The 23,438-nt window shown below is 39.1% G+C and overlaps 1 protein-coding gene across 1 annotated transcript; it reads left to right on the top strand.

Moving 5' to 3' along the window:
* The first annotated feature begins 6,930 nt into the window (after nt 1-6,930).
* Nucleotides 6,931-22,747, top strand: LOC120289946 (pentatricopeptide repeat-containing protein At5g02830, chloroplastic-like). Its single transcript, XM_039305351.1, has 5 exons — nt 6,931-7,066; nt 20,536-20,623; nt 21,538-22,111; nt 22,432-22,497; nt 22,583-22,747. The coding sequence occupies exons 1-5, from the start codon at nt 6,931-6,933 to the stop codon at nt 22,745-22,747; spliced, it is 1,029 nt and encodes a 342-aa protein (XP_039161285.1).
* Nucleotides 22,748-23,438: the final 691 nt, after the last annotated feature.

Raw genomic sequence — 23,438 nt, 5'->3', positions numbered from 1 at the left:
ACATTGCTGAATGAAGTGGATAAAGTTTTTCCAGAATGGATGTATAAGTGCGAAAAATTGAATTGATAGATCACAATTAATAGTAGATATGTATAGGCGACATTAATAACTTATTAATTTTTTAGATTAATTTTAATATTTTTTATGTTATTCAACAGAGGTGTCTTGAAAGCTCCTTAAATTTATTAGGACAATTACTATTTTATCCCCTCAAGTGATCGAATCTTTGAAAAACATTTGCCTTTCAAATTGGAAATTAGACAATTAATGATCCCTAAACTTTGACCCAATATGTAATATCATCCATGAACTTTTAATTTGTTTAATGTGGTAGTAAAGAGTATTTGCTTAAGTGAAAGAATTTTCTATGAATTAGTTTCTCCACTTTCACATGTTTGGTTTGCTGAAATTAATTAGTTAATGGAAAATCATTTATGGTCAAACAAAATATGCATGTTTAAAGTTAGAACAGTGAATTCTTTAATCTGAAAAGGAGAAAACATTTTCCCGAAAAAAGATTTCCCGAAAAATATTTTCCTTTATCATGAAATTTTCCCTCGAACAAATACGCCCTTAAAAGTATTCCTAAATGTTCAATGTAATTCTCAAAATTCTAATTTGTTCAATCTAGTTCCTTAACTTTCCATAATAAAATCACATCATTTATTTAATACTACTCACAAATTTTCACAATAATACTATTATATAGATTCTAAAAAATCTGTTAATTTCAATCTTTTTCCTACATCAACAAAAAAAGTACGCTATCTTTTTATTACCTTTTCTAGCTTTTTTTTTTGGTCGAACCTTTTCTAGCTTTGGCTTCATATGAATATTATTCATTTGAGTAAATTTTAGCTTCTGTAATGGTAAAGTAGAAACTCAGTTAGAGTTTTATCAGGTTGATATTCCTGCTATTTTAAGTCCAAGTGTTATCATAAGTATATCTAAAAGAGATGGTATACGTCATAACTAGGCTGTCCAATAATACCGCAAGATTGACGGTTGAAATGAAATTCAATTGCTCAATGCTCATATCATTTTCCCCAGATGTGTCGGTTGAATTGAGGACTCCTATCATCGACAAAGTAAACAGTTTCAAATCAACCTTTTGAAGGTGGTGCAACTCCCAACTCGACCGTGATGTTTTGGAGCTACATATTAGAATAAGAATGTTGTTCCATTGATAAATCAGCTCAGGCTCACATACAGTTGTGCAGCTAGTTCTTTTTAATTTCTGTCTTCTTCAGTAAATCGCAATGAGCATTTCAGGCGATATATAACACACTTTCAAGGGCTCGCAGTAGAGATGGTTCCTTGCATGAAGTGCAGCAATGTCTGGCATGGCAATACATCAGCATATGAGAACTCATAGGGTATGTTCTTCTGTATTTCCCCGTGATATGAAGCTCATCATTTCATCTGATTGAGCGTGCATACCATAGATAGAAGCCCAACGATCACTATTTTAAGGCACTAATTGAGGAGTGGTGTGAAGGAGATAATGATATAAACCAAGGAGAAGTCAGGTCCTTCAATGGAACTGACTTAAGTAGAACGAACAGTCTTCTTCTCGAATAGGTTGCTGTATACTTGCAGAGGAACGTCGCTGGAAGCTGAGCAATTGACCTCTAGGGACTTTCAAAGGTACAAACGAAATTTGCCAAGGAAACCAGAACACTCGTAGCAATGTTCTTGTTATTCTTCGACAGATTCAAGCACTGGCATAGCTGTGTTGTCGGCCTGAAGCATATGAGAATCAATGGCTCATATGCTTCAGCCGAACTTACACCTGGTAGTAATCCCATTAGGAGTTTAATTATCCTGACCCTTCTTCAACTATGAAATCTTAGTTACAGGGAATGAAGTCAAGGTTGACGTATTGATCATCTCAGGAGTCAGCGAGCTAAATGCGAAGCCAACCGATCAAAGATCCGAGTTCAAAGATGCAATTGTCAAATCACTATTTTATCTTGTATGAAGGTGTGAAAGCAGAAGGTATTAATGGCGACACATCTATCTATTGGTTTGGATTGAATTTCATGAGACTTTCATGCTTGTGCCACAATCTTCTCGTCAATTGAGGCATTCACATCAAGAGCAAATATTGCATAAGTTGAGTGATATGCCTACTCAATTGACTCATTATTTGGTAAGTTACAACACCAACAACCCACATCCCATATACAATGAATGACAAAACGAGACAAAATAATATTCATTATATAGTATACGGGAAGAAGTACAGCCCAAGTGCCAAAACTTGGCAGGAAGGGAGACTTAAATACCAAAAGTTAGGAAAGTAACATTTAAATGCCACTTTTTTTTAAAAGTAGGATACTTAAGTGTTACTTCCGGTGAACTCCATCGAAATCCCACGTGATAATTTTTTATTATTTTTGCTCGCCTACATGGCTCGCCAGAAAGTTGACTCAATAAAGATATGCAAAAATGATGTCGTTTTGGTGCGGATTTGAATTTTAATATAAAAATTAATTAAATTAAGTTTAAAAAAAAAAAAACTGGGGAGGAAGCATGTGATTAAGGGTTGAGCCCTTGCCGTCGCCGCCTCCCCGCCTTTGCCGAGAAGGGCCGGCAACAATGGGGGAGGGTCGACCGGGAGGCCGGTCCTTCCTGTCGATGGCGGGGAGGTGGCGGCAACAAGGGCTCAGCCCTCAACCCACGTACTTCCTCCCTCCTTTTAAAAAAAAAAAATTTAAATGTTTTAAACAAATTTAATTTTAAATTTAATTTAATTAAATTTTATATTAATTATTTACCACGTCAGCAATAAAACGACGTCATTTTTGCACTTGTCTAGCTACGTTAGCATGCAAAACGACGTCATTTTGCACTTGCCTCGCCGAAAAATCGCCACGTTAGCGTTTTGGCCGGAGTTTTTCACCATTGACACTTAAATGATCCATTTTATTCCGATTTTGACACTTAAGTATCACTTTCCTAACTTTGGACACATAAGTATTCTTTTATGCCAAATTTTGACATTTCAAGTGTCCGGCACTCATAATATGCAATTCCATTGGTTCGGTCCATCGATATGGTTCGACATCAAAAACCGAGAAATAGACTGATTATTGTCAATTCTAAATTTTTTGAACCAAGAATCGGCCAATTCAATCCAATTCTCGAGCTGAATTGGGATTGGTGTTCAATCTTACCGGTGCTCATATAGGACTCTTTTTTAAAACAGAAAAACAATGCAAAAGCATTCATCGTTTAAACACGTTGTCTGGTAAGACAACACCATCATGTCCTTGTCGTGGAGGACAATAATGGGTTGATGACTTTCAGGAGAGAACAGAGGGACCGAGACAGGAGTGTTGACCGGGGCAAACACTTTATATCCCCTGAACGTGTACGTGCATGCCTTACCCTGAGTCATTACACAACCTAGTGGGACCGTCCCATTTCCTCTCCTCCCGTGACACATTTACAAAGATAATGTTAGATAAATGAAGATTGATTCGAGTAATATTATGATGCGACAAATTATAAGTGAACAATTTGACGGATGATGATGTTTTTCTAGAATGTGTTTTTACTCAAAATCCAATATATCAATTAACGTATTGATTTGATTAATCGGACTATGTTGAGTGAAATAAAGATGTTCACCATTTTAAGTTCATTTCATGAAAAGAATGACACCACAAACGTTATAACTTTTGAACGATCATTCAAGGACATAACTTTTAAAAATTATCAATTGACCAAAGTTGGTGATTTGTGTGGCCGAAAAATCCAATGTGGCTTTCATTTAATATAAACCGTTAGATGTGGCCCGTCGACATAATGACTTGTCGACGTAATGAAATCAGTGAGATCTTGCTTAAACATTCTCGTTTGATCTATTTATTTGCCATGAATTAATGAATCGGGCTAAATTATTCTTGTTCTTCGAATCAACATCCCAAACTGAGAATTTGGATCAAAATTACCATTAAAGAGATCCTGAGTTTTCTCATTACTCCGTATGAGGATTAACTCTGTATCACCACCACCGCCACCACCAAATCTTCTCTGCTTGTAAATGTCAATCAAAACCCTTACTATCAAAACGAATCCAAACACAAAAATTACTAGTCCAAGTGCGATATACAAGTCGACAGGTCCCAAAACTCCTAGTCAGAACTTCCTCTTGAGATGGCCATGGACACAGAGAAACTCTGCAACTACAAGAACCTGCAATCGAAAAGAAAACAGGGAAATCAATACATGAATCGTGCATGTCACCATTGGAGAAAAGTGTTTCCTGCGCCAATCAATCGTAGGTTTTGACAATCCTGCTCACCGCGTTAACTTACTATTTTTCGTATGTCATCGTGCAAGTCACAGCTGTCCACTTTTTTTACTGTATCGGACATGCGGGGCTTCCTGCATCTGTTTCCCACTACTGTCCCTTAAGAATCCAAAAAAGCGAGGACACCATGAGTGAAAAAAGGCCTCAGTCTTCACCGGATTTCTGTGCGCGCGGATATAACAGGGCAATCGCCTAAAAACAACTGCCAAGTCCTCAAAATCTCCTCTTACCCTGCACCCCCACGCCCACATTAGCAAAATGTTTTGTCTCTCTAACACTTCCCGTTTTTGTCCGATGCGAAGGAGATCGTCGGCCACGCCCGAAACTGATGGATCGAGCAACCACCGCTGCTTGAGAGAAGAGCAAAGGAGGCTACCCTCGAGGCGAGGCCTCGTCAAGAAGAGGATGTTTGCTTCCATTGTGAAGTTCTTCAAGAGAGACAGGAGACGGAAAGAAGGAGAAGATGACGACAACGGCGGCACCAACCGCGAAAATTGCAACCAGGCGAATGGCACAGCCCAAACACGTATGTAGTTACTGCATCATCGATTTCTAGTCGATGTATAGTCTGACTAGACCATGGTGCTTCCTTGGCTTTGCCTCGATATGCTTCTTCCTCGTATTCTACTCTACTGCCTTTGTCTGTTTATACCAAAGTGCAAGCTTCTTGGGCCTCAAGGTTGGCGAAGGATCATGTACATTACCCAGACATTCTCAATTATAACGGCTATGATTCTTTGGGCTCACATGAATTCATGGCATCTAGTTAAAAACTCCCCGTCAAACCGACTTGAAAATGTTTCGGACTCCATGAGAGAGGGAAGTAGATCAGCCATCTCTAGATCGGCTTGCTTGGTCGAGTCCATTAGCACCTGAAAAGGTAGTACTCTAAACCCTTGAGTGTCTGCACACATGAATGGAAGTACGTTCTAACTCGTATGAGGGCATATACAATTGATCTGTTGTTGGCAGTAAAATTTCTTTCCATAGTCATGGTATTGAGTGAGCGAGTCACGATAATCATTTTCCAAGCGTCAAAATGTGCATCTCGACAATCAGCTTTTTATGATTGACGCTACCTTTTTTACTAGTTAACTTCATGTGCTTTGTGTGCATGAGACAAGTAAAACGATCAGTATATAAAGGGCACATAAATCCTATAGACAATATACTCTAATACCCCATCAGTAGTACAAGCCGGATTAGGAATGACATATGGAGTTTAACAAATGGAGAGCTGCACGTGCAAATAAATCGAGGGCAGATTCTAACTCTGATACCATATTAAAAGGTCGAATCCAAAATATTTCACTTATAGATGGAGGAGATAGCCTTATTCATATAAAGAGTATATAAACCCCACGTATTAGCGATTTTGGAATACTTTAATAATGTGCACAACTGCATTTTCTTGTTCCTTCTAGAAGAGAAGTTTTCACCATTTTTTTCTTTTGCGGAGGACGGCTTTTTTTTTTTTACAATCTTTATAATTTTAAAAGGTAAAATCCTGGAGTGAGTTAGGGCCCGTTTGGTTTGGCTTTGGGGAAATGGTTTTGGGAAAATGCAAATACCTTTGGGGTAAAAGGGTTTTCCAAGATACTTTAATGTTTGGCAAATTGTAACCTTAAAGTGTATTGGAAAGTAACTTTAGCATAAATACCATTTGGTATACCCTACATTTGCAAAGGGCTTTTATTAATTTAAAAGAATTAAAATCAAATCCGATGAAGCTCCGCCATCGACCAACCATGGTGAGCTACTTGAGGTTGTGTGACCCAGGCATTGCCTAGGTTTGCACAACCTCAAGCTATGTTGTTCGGTGACCAAATCTAGCTACTAGCAGTTGGCTAGCCTTCGGCAATTACTAGAGAAGATGAACGATCAAACAAAAAAAAAAGTCTATGGGTGAATAGTAGTGGACTTGCTTTTCCAAAATGCTGAAAGCTCAAAGTAGATCCCCACTGGCTTTTGGTTAGAGTTTTCAACCTTCTCAATGCTAACATTCGGCCCATGGACTTCTGAAAATGCTTGTCAAGTGCCTAATATTAAGCCCTTTGGGAAAGCTGAACTAAACAGGGCCATGTAATTCTTCTGTTCTGAGTCAATTGTTGTAGATTAGGAGTGCAGCTACATTTTCCTTTTCCTTCCATAATAGAACTTTCACCAATTTTTGGAGTGAAAAACGCTTGTTTCTTCTTCACCACCGGAAAACGGTTGGCCTAGAATGAGAGTGTTCATCATCCTTCCCTCCTCCCCCTCCTTCTCCACCACCATCGCCACCACCCTATCTCTACCTCCTCCCCATCACCACCACCACCACTCCACTAGGCCTCCCTCCCTCAATCTCCACTGTCCGCTCCCTCCCTATCGCCTCCTTCTCCGCCCTCTGATGCAACCCTGAGCCCCAACTCCGCACCCTTACAAACCTCGCCTCCAGGCTCAATGGCGACGGCCACCTCAATGACTTCACCGCGGTGGTGGATCACATGGTCACCTCCCGCGCCGAGGTTTCACTAATCATCGCAAAGTTGGATGTCAAGCTCATGGGGAAGGAGTTAGCTCAAGGCATTAAGGAGGGAAGGCTATAGAGCTTCTTTTAGGCGTTGCAGATGGTGGAGAAGCTAGGAATTACGCCGGCAAAGGTCGTTGAAGGCGCGACGATGGATTTGTTGGGTAAGGAGTGTGCACGGTTGATGGACTGCAACCATGTGAAGTCGTTGGTTCAGGTGATGGAGATTCTCGCAGGTGATAAATTAGGTCATCATGACACATTCTTGTTAATTCTGAAATGTGGATTTGGGGTAAATTAGCTTTAGATAGTGAAATCATCAATCGCCTCTATTGAGGTGAATTATAATATTGATGAATTGGATTTTGAAAGCTGTAGTTTCTAATACTAGCTGAGAATGAGAGAATGTCAAGCAAAGAAATTGATTGAACGGAGTAGACACAGAGAAATTGTGTTGGGGAAATCCCTTATGGTGTATTAAAGATGACAATACAAATCAAAGGCTACTAATGTGTTTAATGATTGAGTAATAGACTATGCAGATGATAGAGTGTGTAAAGGATATTATTAAGAACTACACATGGAAGAACGGGAATATAAACTCTATGTTGGAGCTAAACTTACTTAGACTATGTCCAAACTTATGTCCAAATTGTAAAATATACTTCAAACGAAACAGGTCTAGAACGTGACGAATCCAGAATGTGATAGGTTCAAAATGACACAAGTACAAAACATGATCCTAAACATGACAAGTTCAAAACAAAACAAGTTTAGAACGAGACAACTTAACAAAATGTGACACAAGCCTAAAACGCATAATGGCTTGTGATCTGGTTTAGATTTCATACCAAGATAGATTTGATAGACGCAATTAACAATGGAATCTTGAAGACAAGTTCTTTCTAAATGAAGAGACTTTATTTATGGAAACCTAGATTTTATTTGTATGGACGATCAGAATCAAGTGGGGGTTCTGCTTTTGTCGCTCAACAGCTACCTAATCTTCTTGATAGAGTTATGTCTAACAGATAAATTGGAAGACAATCCTCTAGATATTGTCCAACGCTTAGTTTGGAAGTTGAGGAGTATATCAGGAAGCCAAGGACCGAGAAAGTAAGAGACAAAGCATAGAATCTAGAATTCCAAAGTCTGAGCGAACTTTAATCATATACACTTGTCTTTCGTGAACTTAAATTGTGTAATCTTTTGAGAAGTGTCAACAGTGTTGTAAGTGTATCCCTTTGTGTAAGATAATGAGTCCTATCAACTTTGGTATAAGCAGCACCAACTTTGGGGAGAAGCGCTTGGGTAGAAACGGCACAACTTGATTGTAACATTTCTTTAACTATCTAATGGAATCCAGCCTATAGGATGTTGACGTGGGAGAGGATATAGACTCAATCTAAGTCAAACCATTGTAAATATCGTGTACAATTTTCTTTTCATTTAACTCATTTTACTTAAGTGTGTTGTACAATTACAGATTATTTCAAAAGTCTATTTCATCGCATAATAAATCATGATACTTGTTCAGACTTTGATTTGACTTGTTATATTTCGCATTTATTTGTCAAAATTTTATTTTATCACCTATTCACCCCTCTCTAGGTGATTCCGCTAGCCACCCTCAATTAGTATCAAAGTAAGGTACTCGTTTTTTATTGAAGTGTTTTTATTTTTGAGTTATTTTTATTGCAGGGAATAAATGAAAGAAGAAAGAGAATTTTGTAAGAAATGTATATTTTTCAAATTCTCAATTTGGTTTGGGTATATAATTTAATTTTTTATAAATTCCTATTATACTTGATATTCGATATATTCTCTTTGTGCCTTGGTTGATTCAAACTTTATAATGACTGTATTCTATAATTGGAGGAAAAATTGTGTGATATATTTTTGGTGATTGATACGACGGAATTTGATTGAATAAATATGATCAATTGATATCTTGCTTTCAATTTAGAAATAATTCGATTAATTTGATTAATACTCAAGGATTTTATTCTTTTTGATTATATCATGCTTTGCCTAAGTAAGAATTTCTTTTTCAAGATATTATTGTGCATAATGTTCTTTCCTTAAATGATATGTTATGATGAGTTGGGATTTGAGTTAATATGTGTGATTGTTTTTTATATTTTGCTTAGAGATAATTGAGTTTATTTCATTTGATTTTATGCTTTAAGATTTTGTCTTGCTTTACAAAGCAGGAATTTTTCTTTTGAGATATTATTATGCAATATATTTTCCCTTAAATACTATATTGAGATGAGTTGAGATCTTTGGTTATTTATGAAGATTGCATATCTCATTTGTCTAATAAAAGGAAAAGGATCCAAATTTGTGGAGACCAGAAAGGAAATGAGTTTATTGCAAGAAATTCTACAAAGGAATAATATTTGCAAATCTACACAAATCATGGTGCAATTAGAAGAATATCTTGAGCAAAGATTGACAATGATCATCCTTAAATCAATGCCGCAATAAGTGCTGTTCACAAATAGTGACAAGGGGAGAAAGTCAATACAAAAGAAAGGGGGAGAATCAAATCGTGATTATCTCAAAAAAGGCAACAAATTGAGGGAGGGCATTGATCAAGTATGGGATAATCTTTTTGAATTGATCATAATATTGATTATTATAAATAAATAAAAAAGGAAAAGGTAAATATGTTAGAACTTGTTAAGTTCTACAAAATCCAATTAATGCACCTTTTATTTCCCTTACTTTTTGTCATAAACAAATATCTTATTTACATTATCGTTTTATATGACAAAAAGGGTAAGTGAATTTAATAATGCATCCGTAATTTTAATAAATATTTGCTAATATATATTATGAACATGAGTTGTGTTACGTATCTTTGATATTCGACTTATTTTGTAGAGGATGATATTTCTATTAATTGTGTTTCATGCAAAATATTTTTTGAAGATATTATGTGAATTTGAGATGAATTTTATATTCTTTATGTGATACCTTTTCCATTGTTATCGTTTTTTGATTATGGCAAAAAAAAGGGAGAGAATAGAAATATGCATATGTATTCATATTTTTTATTAAGCTGCGATTATCTTTTCATATATTGTTATGCTCATTCCATTTATTATCTTTTGATTTGAATTACATTCTTTGAATATCTCAAATTTGGAGACTACTTATCTGCTTAAGATTGCCATGATTTATTAATATCTTTAAAAGTGTGTTTACACATCTGCATATTCAAATATTATTTTGTCATTATCAAAAAAAGAGGAAGATTGTTAAGGAAATCCATTATGATATTTTGAAGATGATAAAATAAATCAAAGGCTACTAACATGTTTAATGATTGATTAACAGACTATGAAAATAATGGAACATGTAAAGAATATTATCAAGAATTATACTTGGAAGAACCAAAAGATAGATTCTATGTTGGAGCTGAACTTACTCAGACTATGTTCAAACTTACGTCTAGATTGTAAAATTTACTTTGATGGATTTATGAGATGGGCTTAAGGCCCGTCCGCCCATGCTGGGCCCAAAAGGCCCGGCCCACGGGAATAGGGCCCGTGGAAGGGGAAGGTATAAAAAGGAGGAGAGAGAGAGAGAGAGAAGACACGGTTGGAAAAAGATGTACGTACGCTTTTCTCCCGCGCGTTCTCTCTCTCCAAAAGACAAAAAGAACAAAGAAGGCAAACGGCATTGTTTTCCTTCAATTGACATCATCATATCAGAATTTCTTCCTCTTCTTCAGCATCGGTGTCTAATCTGTGGCTAACAAGGTACGCCGAATCCGTGGTGTGCTTTAGGATTGGTGATACGTGGTTTTCCGGGTTTCGCTTCCGCATTGATTTGGGGGTTCGATTTAGTGTCGAATCCGGTTTCGGGGATCCGTTATTCCCAACATTGGTATCAGAGCCCTAGTTCACGTTTTTCCCGACCTGTTTGACGTTTTTTCATTGATTTTTTCGCGAAAACCTTCGGCCGTATGGATCGAGGCGAAAATCCCGACACCCAAGCGCTGTTCGGCCATTTTTCTGAGTTTTCGTAAGTCGAAATTGAATTCTGAAAGCACCGGGTGAAAGAGGTCATCGAGACGAGTCCGGCAACATGTTGTGCGTCGCAGACGACGCCGCACGCGCCCACACGCGCGGCCACAGCCGCTGCGCGTGGGCGCCACGCGCCCGGCGTTGGCTTCGGCGCAGCGTGCGCCACACGCGCCGGCGGCGAACCGGCACATCGGCACCGGGCGGGCGAACCGGCACGGGCCGATCGACGGACCGACTGCGCGGCCGACGCCATCGATGACGTAGCGTGACGCCGGTTGGCCGGCGGTCACCGGCGGCGACCCGACCGGCAACCCGGCCCGACCTGACTCGCGAACGCCCGGCACGCGCGTGGCACGTGCTGGCTGACGTCTGCATGACGTCAGCCCGCGCACGCGCGCGGCACGTGCGGGCGGTTCGAGCGAACCGGCCCGACCGGCCTGACCAGTCCGTCTGGTTCGACCGGCCGTTGATCGACGACCGTTGACCGAAGACCGTTGACCCAAAAAAAAAAAGATTTGTTTCTTTTTCAATTATGTCTGTGTGGGTTGTAGGTAATCCATTTTTCATTATGCATTTGTTGCATGAATCATGGAAAATTATGTATTTTCCATTTGTTTATTATGGATTATATAAGTGATCAATTTTAGTTCTGCATTTGTTGCAGGAACTATTATGCGTTATGCACGGATACCTGCAATCCCAAGAACGGACGAAGGAAGAGCTAGACTGAAAAGGCTGATGAAAGAGTTAGCTGATTATCGGTGACTTGATGGTGATTTAGTATCACACATGGTCAAGGTCAATCAGATGATACATGAAATCATCTGGAATGGTTATCTTATGCCGGATTTTGATAAGGTGTGCTTTGATGAACACTCTTCCACCCGAATGGCAAGCAAGTGTTAGATCGGCTATGTGAGGTCAACATGGTCCCGGATTATAGGAATCTAGTGGATGCTTTTATAAGAGAGTACTATAAGATTGAATTGGCCAAAACTTCAACCCTTAGATTGAGCGTCACATGGCGCAGAGTAAATGCGCCTTGGTGGCGACATGAAAGCTCTCGAAAAGTTTTTCCATGGTTGGCAAATGTGCCTTCAGTTTTCTCAGATGTTTTGACTAACAGATTAGAAGGGACATTCCCTAATTATTTCTTAGATTAATTGTGAGATTTTTTATGGATGTAAATATCTCTTTCCATGTTGATATTTTTCTTTGTATATATTGCTTATTGTAATGTATAGTTGTATTATGTGAAAGCACTGTTATTCTATTGGATGTTAGATAATATTTGATTTCTGTTATTGCTGGTTTCTGTGGGTAATTAGTTATGGGTAGTTTAGAAGTTTTTGTAACTTCATAGAATTGATTTTGCATATGACAATCATATTAATGATAGTTTTAAGTTAGGATTTTTTGAGGATGATTGGAAACGTAGTGACCTTTTGATTCTGAAACCTTACTTGAAATTATTCATTGATATGATGGGTCTGTGCAAATAGGGATGCATAAATGATAGGCATTAATTATTCGTGCATGAATGTCTGATGTGTTCAGATCGATGTTTTCAGCAACTAAGAACGTAATTGCCGATATAAACGGCAGCAATTGTGAAATATTGAATATGAAGATTCAATATGTGCTGAAAAAGCAAGAAGCACTAGAAGCTCTTGACCATGTTATGGAAGATCTTATAAATGATGTGCGCCACTTTTGAGATAGCTGAGGACCGACTAACAGCATTTGAGCAGAAAATAGATATTTGCAATGCTGGTTCTAGCTCAGAAAGGGCTTTGTGCTCTAAGCACAAGCGTATTGATTCGTTTAATATGTGGGAATGCAAAGGATCAAGTCCTTATTGCAAGAAATCAAGAGTTAACCAACACAAGAGAGGAAAATGTCCTCAAGTAAAGAAAATGTCAAGGGTGAGGTGTTACAATTGTGACAAGAAAGGTCACTATGTTCGCAACTGTTGTGAGCCAAAAAAAAAAAAAGAAGATAAACACCTCTTGCACATTTAAGAACTTTGCTTATGTGTCGAGTTCTGCATTATTGGCTGAATCCAATCCTTTGTGGATTGTAGATTCAAGAATGACAAACCATGTAAGGAAGGATAGAGGATCCTTCGTGAAATTCCGACGATACCAACCGGAACTATGTGGATCTATGTGGGAAATAATTTCAGAGTTGAAGTTAAAGGGATTGGCACCGCCAATTGAATATGCGTGGTGGACGCACCTTGTTCCTACATGATGTCCTATATGCTCCAGAGATTCGTCGAAATTTAAGTGTCTGTTTTGATGTTGGTTAAGCTTGGTTTTAGTATGAACTTCCATAATATATGTGTAGATTTGTATTTGGATACAAACTACTATAATTTTGGTCACTTTCTGGATGGTTTTATTGTACTAAATGTTGACTGTGGTGATGTCAATATGTTATTCCCTTGTTTCACGTCTTCTACTTTATATGATAATGATGTGAATATGTGTGGCATGCTAGACTTGGTCATATTGGCCAACAACATATTAATAGACTAGCCAAAGAGGGCTTGTTGGGCAATATTGAAAAAGTCGATTTGTCCATATGTAAGTATTGCCTAGAAGGGAAAACGACAAGGAAACCATTTGAAAAAGATAAAGAGCTGAATTTCCTCTGCATTTAATCCATTATGATGTCTGTGGTTCAATGAATGTGAGAAGAAGGCATGGGGCTGTTTATTTCATCACTTTTATAGATGATTATACTCGATTCGGATATGTTTATCTGATTTCTCATAAATCTGAAGCATTATGTTGTTTCAAAAGGTTTATGAACTTGGTTGAAAATCAATTAGACAAGAAAATAAAAGCATTTAGATCCGATCGAGGTCGAGAATATTTATCTGATGAGTTCAGAAAATTATGTGATGAAAAAGGAATAGAAAGACAGTTATCTATTCTATATATTCCTCAACAAAATGGTGTTGCAGAGAGAAGAAACAGAACCCTACTGGAAATGGTTAGGTCCATGATGGCGCATGCTAACTTACATATCACTTTTTTGGAAGTGAGTGCCTTCCAAATCAGTTAGTTCCACTACATATGAGTTATGGACAGGTAGAAAACCGGACTTAGGTTTTCTTAAGTCATGGGGTTATGCTGCCTATAATGAATCCTCTCACAAATTTGGGAAATATGGTCCCAAATGAAATAAGAGTATTTTCATGAGATACTCCGAACACTCGAAAGGGTATGTGTTCGTAGGTGAGCAGGAAAGTGAGAGTATAACTAAATTTGAATCACGGGATGTCACATTCTTAGTGGATGAATTTCCTAAGAAGGGCAAAATAAGGGAATATTACTCCCTATTTGAAACATTGGATCAAGATAATGATATTAGTGGAGTTCGTCCAAGTGGGAGTAATATGAGAAGTGATGAATTGAATTCAACTCATTCTCAATTACAACCACATGATGAGATGATATCGTCATTATCTAATCCGAGTGGGAGCATAATTGGGAATGATGTGCTAAGTGTACTATCTCCCATACTGCGAACAAGTCGTCACTTTTATAATTGCTCCACAAGATGAGGATGAGCCAAGAAATATTAATGAGGCTCTGAATTGCCCTAGTAAAAAAAATGGATTTATGCAATGAAAGAAGAGATGGAGTCAATGAAATCAAACCAAGTCTGGGAACCGGTTGATCTTCCAAAAGGGGACGCAAAGCTATTGGGAACAAGTGGGTTCTCAAAATAAAGCAAAGGCTGATGGCTCAATAGAAAGCATAAGGCTCGCCTTGTGGCGAAGGGGTATAATCAACGGTGAAGGAATTGATTATGAAGATACATTTTCTCCTGTAGAGGGATTTACCTCGATTCGCATTATTCTGGCAATAGTGGCTAGTATGGATTTTGAGTTACATCAAATGGATGTAAAGACTGCTTTCCTCAATGGAGAATTAGAGGAATAAATAAATATGGAACAACCTGTTGGTTTCATAGTGAAAGGCCAAGAAGAAAAGATATGTCGACTTTGGGGTCGATATATGGCCTTAAGCAGTCAAGACAATGATATATATGTTTTCATAATGCCATAATGGCATGTGACTTTACAATGATAGATGAGGATCATTATGTATATATCAAAAGATCCAAGGATCAATTCGTGATCATATCATTATATGTTGATGATATACTAATTGCCGGAAGTAATATGGAGCTAGTCAATACTGTCAAAAGTTGGTTGTCTTCCAAATTTTGAATTGAATGATATGGGATTGTAAACCCATTGACACTCCTATTGCAAAAGGTGAAGGATTGAGCCATAAACTGTGTCCAAGGACTCCACAAGAGAAGGAACAAACGAAATATGTTCCTTATGCTAGTGCTATTGGGAGATTGATGTACGCTATGATGTGTACAAGACTTGACATATGTTATGTAGTTGGAATGGTGAGTAGATACCAATCCAATCCAAGTCAAGCACGTTGGAAAGCCGTTAAGAGAATACTAAGGTATCTAAAGGGGACTGCTGATCATACGTTGAGTTATTAAGGAAAAGATCTGCGACTCTAAGGCTATTTTAATGTTGATTGGGGAGGAGATTTAAATGAAAGAAAATCTACCTCTAGATTTGTTTTCTTCCCGAATAATGGCACCATATGTTGGAGCAGTAAGAAACAAAAGTGTATAGCCTTATCCACGATGGAAACTGAGTTCGTGGCATTATCAGCAGCAATAAAAGAAGATGTTTGGCTTAAGAGATTATTGGATCATTTAGGTGTTATTTGAAGTGCTGTAGATTCATTGTTGGTTAACTGTGATAGCCAAGCAGCAAAAGCGTACACCAAAGATCCAAAATATCATGGCAAAACCAAACATATAGATACAAAGTATACTTTTGTCAAGAATATGATTGCACGAAAAGATGTGAACTTAGAGTACATACTACGCATAGAATGGTAGCAGATCATATGACAAAGCCAATACCTAGAGATGTGTTTTGTGGCCATATGAAATCTCTAGGATTGCGTAGAGGCTGATGTACCTGAATATTATAATTTCCTAAGTGTTCACATTTGATGAATTTGTGTTTTCATCATTAATGCCTATGAATCTTTGTTTGATCTTTATGGATCTTAATGCTCAGTGCATTACTTTAAGTTGAGAAAGTATGTCGGACAGATAAAAGATTAGCCCACTCACACGGGTAATCGCATCTATTTACTGTGTGATAAATAGAGATGAGACTGTTTTTAAGCTTATTATCTAGGTGATAATCGAGAGCTCAAGCTTAAAATACGTATATTGCCTTAACTAAGTGTTAAGATGAGGACATAATACTAACTATGTCCGAAAGTAAAATAACCCACATATTTTACTTTATCTGTCTATGATGCCAGATGTGAGTTCTGATGAATTTTATGATTGAGTAGATAAGTGAACTCAAGTTAGACATTGGGTATGTCTGAACTATCATATGTACGGTATTGAAAGGGATAGACATACGCTCCATGGGAAAGGAGTTAATACCGTAATACGTGTTTCATACTACGTATGCATGAGACGACCAATAAGAGAGGCAAGAGTTTGATCTCAACTTTTATGTCGTGTGAGGCTCTTGAGGAAAAGAGTTCTTCAATTTTTAGTCCCCTCATAACTCTTACTTATCCTCAAGATTTCTATTTAGTGTTTGCTATCTTAGGATGTTACCAATGGTCATGTGTTGATTCGATCTAATGGGGCATTTCTAGAAAAGCAAGCTGAACTGAAATTGAGAGTTTGAAGGAAAGAGGAAGATCGAATTTGGAGAATCACGTTGTAGTTATTATATTCACCAGTTAACCAATTATGACTGTCTTTGTGATAATCATAATTGTGAATACAATATATATATCATTGTTTAAAAGAGATCAAGAGAGATATAAATGTGATCGATCGATCTAGGGAACTGCATACTAAATCTACTCAGGATGTGATGCCTATTATGAGCTGCTATATATTCCTAAGATGATGTATAGCAACGAGCTCAAAGTATGCTGGTCGCACGGATTATTCACCGGGGTATGAATGTTGAAGAGAGGAAAAGAGGATTCTGTTCGGCCCATCATGTTAAGTGAGAGTCTATGATGGATTTTTCTCTAATGGGGCTGAGTAGGGCCTATCCGCCCATGTTGGTTTTGGACCACCATGTGCGAGTGGGAGATGATGGATTTATGAGATGGGCTTAAGGCCCGTCCGCCCATGCTGGGCCCAAAAGGCCCGGCCCACGGGAATAGGGCCCATGGAAGGGGAAGGTATAAAAGGGAGGAGAGAGAGAGAGAGAGAAGACACTCGGTTGGAAAAAACATGTACGTACGCTTTTCTCCCGCGTTCTCTCTCTCCAAAAGACAAAAGAACAAGAAGGCAAACGGCACTATTTTCCCTTCAATTGACATCATCGATCAGAATTTCTTCCTCTTCTTCAGCATCGGTGTCTAATCTCGTGGCTAACAAGGTACGCTCGAATCCGTGGTGTGCTTTAGGACGGTGATACGTGGTTTTCCGGGTTTCGCTTCCGCATTGATTTAGGGGTTCGATTTAGTGTTGAATCCGGTTTCGGGGATCCGTTATTCCCAACATACTTCAAACGGAATAAGTCCGTAACATGATAGGTTCAGTAATGACACAAGTGCAAAACGTGATCCCGAACATAAGAATTTCATAATGGAGTAAGTTCGTAATGAAACACAAGCCCAAAACACATAACGCTAGTGATCTGGTTTGGATTTTTTATACCAAGATAGATTTGATTAACTTAATTGGCAATTGAATCTTGAAGACAAGTTCTTTCTAAAGGAAGAAGCTTTACTTATGGATGTTGACACCTAAAATTTTGGTTAGTTAGGCTTTAATTTCTTTTTAATCTTTGTTTTTCCTTTTTCGGATAATAAACAAAATAAATAACAAAAACAAAAAAATAATAATAATAATAAAAGCAAGAAAAGCAGTCAGCCCCCTTTTTCTTTCTTTTTTTTCCTTTCGCACGACTTGGCCCCACCCCTCTTTTCCCCTTCTTCTTCTTTCTTCTTATTCCCTCTTCTTCTTCCTCGCTCCTTCCTTCTCCGCCTCTGTAGTTCACGCATAGCGACGATGACGCGCGCGAAGGATGGCCTACGGCCGAGGGTAGTAGGCCGACGTTGGCCGGAGAGGATAAGACCTCAAGCACCATCAATGCCGAGCACGCTTCGCTGGATAAGCTCGGATGGGACACCGGTCCCGGCCAAGGAGAAACCGCCGCGCAAGGGGACCGCCGGTCGAAGCTCCGTCAACCGGACCTCCTCGCCTATAAATAGAGGAGCACCTCCGTCGACGAACGGTATCACAAGCTTGGAGATCTTCCCACCGAGAGACTTCGGGGGAGGAATCGACGAGCGAGCGAGAGAGAGCCAAGGGTTGTGAGCTCAGCCCACCCTCCACCGAGAGACTTCGGGGGAAGGCCGGCGGCGAACAACTCGAGAGGGTCGATCCGGCCGGTGGAGGCTCGGATCTAGCCTGAGTAAGAGGAATCGGAGGAGGGAAGGTCGGATTCGGGGAGAAAGGAGCTGCCGTAGACGTTGCCCGACGCCGTGCCGCGCCCGACCCACCAACGCCACACCGGATCTCGAGGGTCGAGGGGTCGCTGCCGCCGCGCCCGTCGTGCCGTCACCACCACCATTTGCCGCCACTGTGTATCCGCCGCCTCCGGTCGCGTAGTCGCGATCCCATGCCCCCTTCAAACCGTGCCGCCGCGGCCACGCCAAGAGCACCCATCCTCACTCATCCTCGCCGGAACCGTTTTGTCGCTGCGCCATCGGCCGTGTCGCCGTCGCCGTTGTGGCCGCCGTCGCCGCTGTCGTCGCGCGGTGACGCTTCTCCCTCACCGCCGCGAGTGAGCGAAGGAGAAAGGAGGCTGGGAACCGGCCGCTCGCGGTCCGTCGACCCGGCTTCCCGCCGGGTAGGGTTTCCGACTCCGCACTCGCCGAGCGTTTCGAACTCGGGCCGAGCATCCTTTTTAATAGGCCCAATTCCGTGTGTGTGTGGGGCTGAGTTTTTAAGAAAAAGCAAAAATTGAGTTGGGCCCCGCGGGGCCCGTGCGCGTTTGGGTCGCCGACTCAGTCAAACCCAACCCGGATCCGACCCGGTTGGCTTTTTATTATTTTATGTAATATTTTAATAAAAAGAAAAATCAAAAATAATTTATTTATAAAAATATTAAAAATATTTTAATTTTCAGAAAACCGAAAAATGTTTTAAAATATTAAAAATGTTTTAATTTCCAAAAAAATCGAAAAAAATATTAAAAGATATTTTATTTTTCAAAAATCAAAAAAAAAAAATATTCCATATTTTCCAAAAATGCCAAAAACCCAAAAAAAGGCAAAAATTCATGAAAAGGACAAAAATTTTCAGAAAAAGCCAAAAGACTTGTATTTTTCCAAAAAATACCAAAAAATGAGAAAATACTAAAAAAAATGTTTTTCCTCCCAAAAATGCATGGAAAATCTCTCAAAAATCCAAAAAGTCTTAGGTTTAAACAAGATTAGACACCGAAAGGGCATTAGTGATTAACTAGTGTAATCAAGTCCCCGATCATAATTTCTCTAGTTGCGCAAGAGCGAGTATTTCTCCCGATACTTCGCTTGGGTTTCTAATCGACTCACCCCAAACCGATTAGTGGCGACTCCGTTTTAAAATTAATTTACAGGTTAAAAATTTAGATTATTAAAGTCGTGAATTGGTAGACTTGGGAGAGTCCGGCTTAACTTAATTCAGCCGAGCCATTAGCCTCCTTAGGCGCTCGTACCCGATTGCGGGCGCCGAAAAAAAAAAAAGAGGTCGCGGCAATGGAAACCAAGGTTTTGTTTGTATAAATGATCAGAATCAAGTGAGGGTTCTGCTTTTATCGCTCAACGGCTACCTAATTTTCTTGATATAGTAGTGTTCAACGGGTAGATTGGAAAACAATCCTCTAGATACTATCCAACGGTTAGTTTGGAAGTGGATGAATATTTAAGGAGATCAAGGACCAAAGAGCAAGTAAAAAATGAAGCGTAGAATCTAGAATTCTAAAGTCTAAGCGAACTTCAATCATATACACTTGTTTTTCGTGAGCTTAAATTATGTAATCTTTTGAGAGGTGTTAACAGTATTATAAGTATGTGCTTTGGTGTAAGATAGTGAGTCCTATCGGCTTGCATATAAGCAACACTAACTTTGGAGGGAAGCACTTAAGTATAAGCACCACAACTTGACTGTAACCTTTCATTAATTATCTAGTAGAATTCAACTAGTAGGCTGTCAACATGGGAGAGTTGACATAAGCTTAATTTAAGTCGAATCATTATAAATTTTGTGTGCAAGTTTCTCTTCCCTTAATTCATCTTACTTAAGTCTGTTGTACACTTACAGGTTATTTCAGAAATTTGTTTCATCACATAACATATTCCGATCCTAGTTCAGACTTTGATCTTGACTTGTTTTATTTCGCATTTATCTATCAAGATTTTATTTTATCACCTATTCAGCCCCCTCAAGGCGATTCCTACTAGCCACCCTCAAATTGCACTTGTAAAATTCTTTGCAACTTGTGATTCGAGTTGTTAATTTTCTATCAAGTTGAACTCTTGTCATCAAGTGACTAATGTTTCTTTGTTCGCTATTAGGTTTCATATTTCTAGTCAGAGAGTCAGTGAAACCCACTGATGTAATCAGAGCATTACTTGATCAACGAAGTCCGAATTTGGGCATTAGGTATGTTATGTAGTTTATTCCATGCTAGCACTCTTCTAAGGTTCGAGCTTTAACTCTTGAATATGCTAGGTGATGGGTGACATTTTCTTGCTTTAGTTCTTGGTGGGGAACTTTATTATAACTCAAGTTGCCGGTCAGATGTTTCTGCCGTTGCCATTTTGTAGATATGCATGCATCTTTCCACATGCACAAATATTGTTATGCACCATCATACACGAATTTGGGAAGAAAGGGGATCTGGCATCCGCATGGAAAGCCTATGAAGCCTGCAAGAAAAGCTTGAACAGCCCAAATATGTTTGTCTACTGCAAAATAATGACAAAAGAACATTTGAAGTGCCAAAACTTGACACAAAATGACACTTAAGTACCAAAAGTTACGAAAATGACACTTAAGTGCCAAAATCGACGTAAAATGAATTAATTAAGTGCCAACGGCGAAAAAATCCAGTCAAAATGCTAGTGTGGCGATTTTCCGACGAGACAATACCAAAACAACATCATTTTGTAAGCTTATATGGCTAGATAAGTGCAAAAATGACATCTTTTTGCTACTAATGTGGGTAGATAACTAATATAAATATTAATTAAAATAAATTTAAAACTAAATTTAAAAAAAAATGGAGACGACGACCCCGGCCGACCGGCGGCAAGGGCTTATGAGCCTTCATTCAGATCTAGGGCAAGACTACCCAATGGGCAGCAGCCCTTGGCACGGCTAGGTGAGGGCCGGCAACCCTCCAGATCTCGAGGAGGACCACGACCACCTAGGGGTGAGGGCTCATAGGCCCTCACCGCCGCCTCCCCACTGACCTTTATGAGCATTCACCCAAGGTTCCCAGCCATTAAAAGTGAAATTTGTTCCACTCAATTCTGCAAAAGTATCTGATATCTGGATTATTGAATTTTTTTCAGGTATTTGCCGATGCAAAACTCTGGGCAGATGGCTCTACAGATTAAGGATGACATGCTTCATGCGGGCATTACTCCTAATCCAGTCACGTGGTCATCACAGATTAATGCCTGTGCAAAAGCGGGTCTGGTAGACCAGACAATTCAGTTCTTCGAGGAAATGTTTCTGGCTGGTTGTAAACCAAATTCAGAATGTTACAACATCCTCTTGCATGCTTGTGATGAGGCATACCAGTTTGATAGGGCTTTCTGTCTTTTCCAGCCTTGGAAGGACAGGAAAGTAGCAAAGACTTCAATTGGAGACCATGCAATCAGAAAACAGAGCCTAGTAAGAACGGTTCGCCAGAAAGAAAATTCTAGTCATGCACCAGAAAATGCATCCAAGACACATCACACGAGCTTTGCTAAGAGATATCCCTTTTCACCTACAACCACCACACATAATATCTTGATGAAAGCCTGTGGAAATGACTACCACCGTGCAAAAGCTCTGATGGAGGAAATGAAGGCAGCTGGACTTACGCCTAATCACATAAGCTGGTCAATATTGATTGATCTATGTGGAGGCTCAGGGAATGTAGGGTGCACTGCAGGTAGGGAATCATTTCATCTGATATACTCTGAGTGCTGATGCATGATCTTTCACATAGCTGGCAGGGTACAAATGTTAGGTAGGGACTAGTATTGAACATTGACAGCCCATTAACCTCTCGTCGTGTGTCTCTTTCATTAAACATCGCATACCAATGCTAAATGGGTGCAATAGATGTCCCAATCAATCTTTTATCATAATGTTTATCAAATATCACGGTGCTAAATTTTCCGTTTATTCAATCAACAATGATCTGATTGACATTCTTATAGTGACAGCACTAATGTCTTCTGCATACGATGCAGCTCTTGAAAATGATGCGTGCTGCCAAAATTCAACCTGATGTGATTGCCTATGCAACAGCTATTAAGGTTAGTCTTTTCTCCAATTATGTTTAAACCGTTATCCTTAATTGGTCTGCATCTTGAAATGCTCTATTTGATTTTGAATTCCCAGACTTTGATGCATCAGATTCCACAGGTTTGCGTGGATGGTAGACAGCTAAAGCTGGCATTCTCTTTATATGAAGAGATTAAAAGTTGTCTCTGTATTCTCCTCACCAAAGCGTGGAATAATTTTGGAGAGGTTGAGGCCCGGATAGTCGTTCTAGCCGTCCTGTGAATGATCAAGGAAAACTACAGTCTGGGTTTGAGCTAACTACTTCCTTGATACCTCTTTAGAGAGCACCGTAGTTGAAAAAGATCAGTTGTTTCAGCTGAACCAACACCTGGTATTAATCCCGTTAGGAGTTTAACTATCCTGACCCTTCTTCAACTATGAAATCGTGGTTACAGGGAAAGAAGTTAAGGTTAACGTTTTGATCATCTTAAGAGTCAGTGAACTAAATGCGAAGCCTACCAATCAAAGATCCGAGTTCAAAGATGTAATTGTCAAATTACTAAAGAATGAGTTGGGGATTGATGTTCTCTTGATAGAAACCAGGTCTCCTCGTCATGAGTCATGACCGCCCAAAATATAAGAGAAATGTTTAGGTGATAACCTTTAGTCTACCGTGAAAATAATAATATGTTTTGAACCACAAAAAACAAAATAACAAATAATTATAAATTATTGTGGGATACATTTATTCAAGAATTTGTGATTCACAACAAGTTATCATTCCTACAGTACCTCAAAAACTGTTTTGCTAGCGAAGCCCAGTATATAAATTACTTGTTTTGTCTAATATGAAGGTGTGAAGCAGAAGGTATTAATGGTGACACATCTTTATGTTGGTTTGGATTGAATTTCATAAGTTTTCATCCTGGTGCCGCACGTCTTCTTGTCAATTAAGGTATTCACGTCAAGAGTT

The sequence above is a fragment of the Eucalyptus grandis genome, chromosome 11, assembly GCF_016545825.1.
Source record: "Eucalyptus grandis isolate ANBG69807.140 chromosome 11, ASM1654582v1, whole genome shotgun sequence".
In the NCBI taxonomy this organism is placed as follows: domain Eukaryota; kingdom Viridiplantae; phylum Streptophyta; class Magnoliopsida; order Myrtales; family Myrtaceae; genus Eucalyptus; species Eucalyptus grandis.
Note: the sequence above shows the minus strand (reverse complement) of the source record. Positions and strands in the feature narration are given on the sequence as shown.

Coding starts and splice junctions, on each gene's coding strand:
- LOC120289946 (XM_039305351.1), top strand. CDS start 6,931: ATGGTGGAGAAGCTAGGAATTACGCCGGCAAAGGTCGTTGAAGGCGCG. Junction 22,112..22,431: donor TATGTGGAGGCTCAGGGAAT/GTAGGGTGCACT, acceptor CATACGATGCAG/CTCTTGAAAATGATGCGTGC. Junction 22,498..22,582: donor CCTATGCAACAGCTATTAAG/GTTAGTCTTTTC, acceptor TTGAATTCCCAG/ACTTTGATGCATCAGATTCC.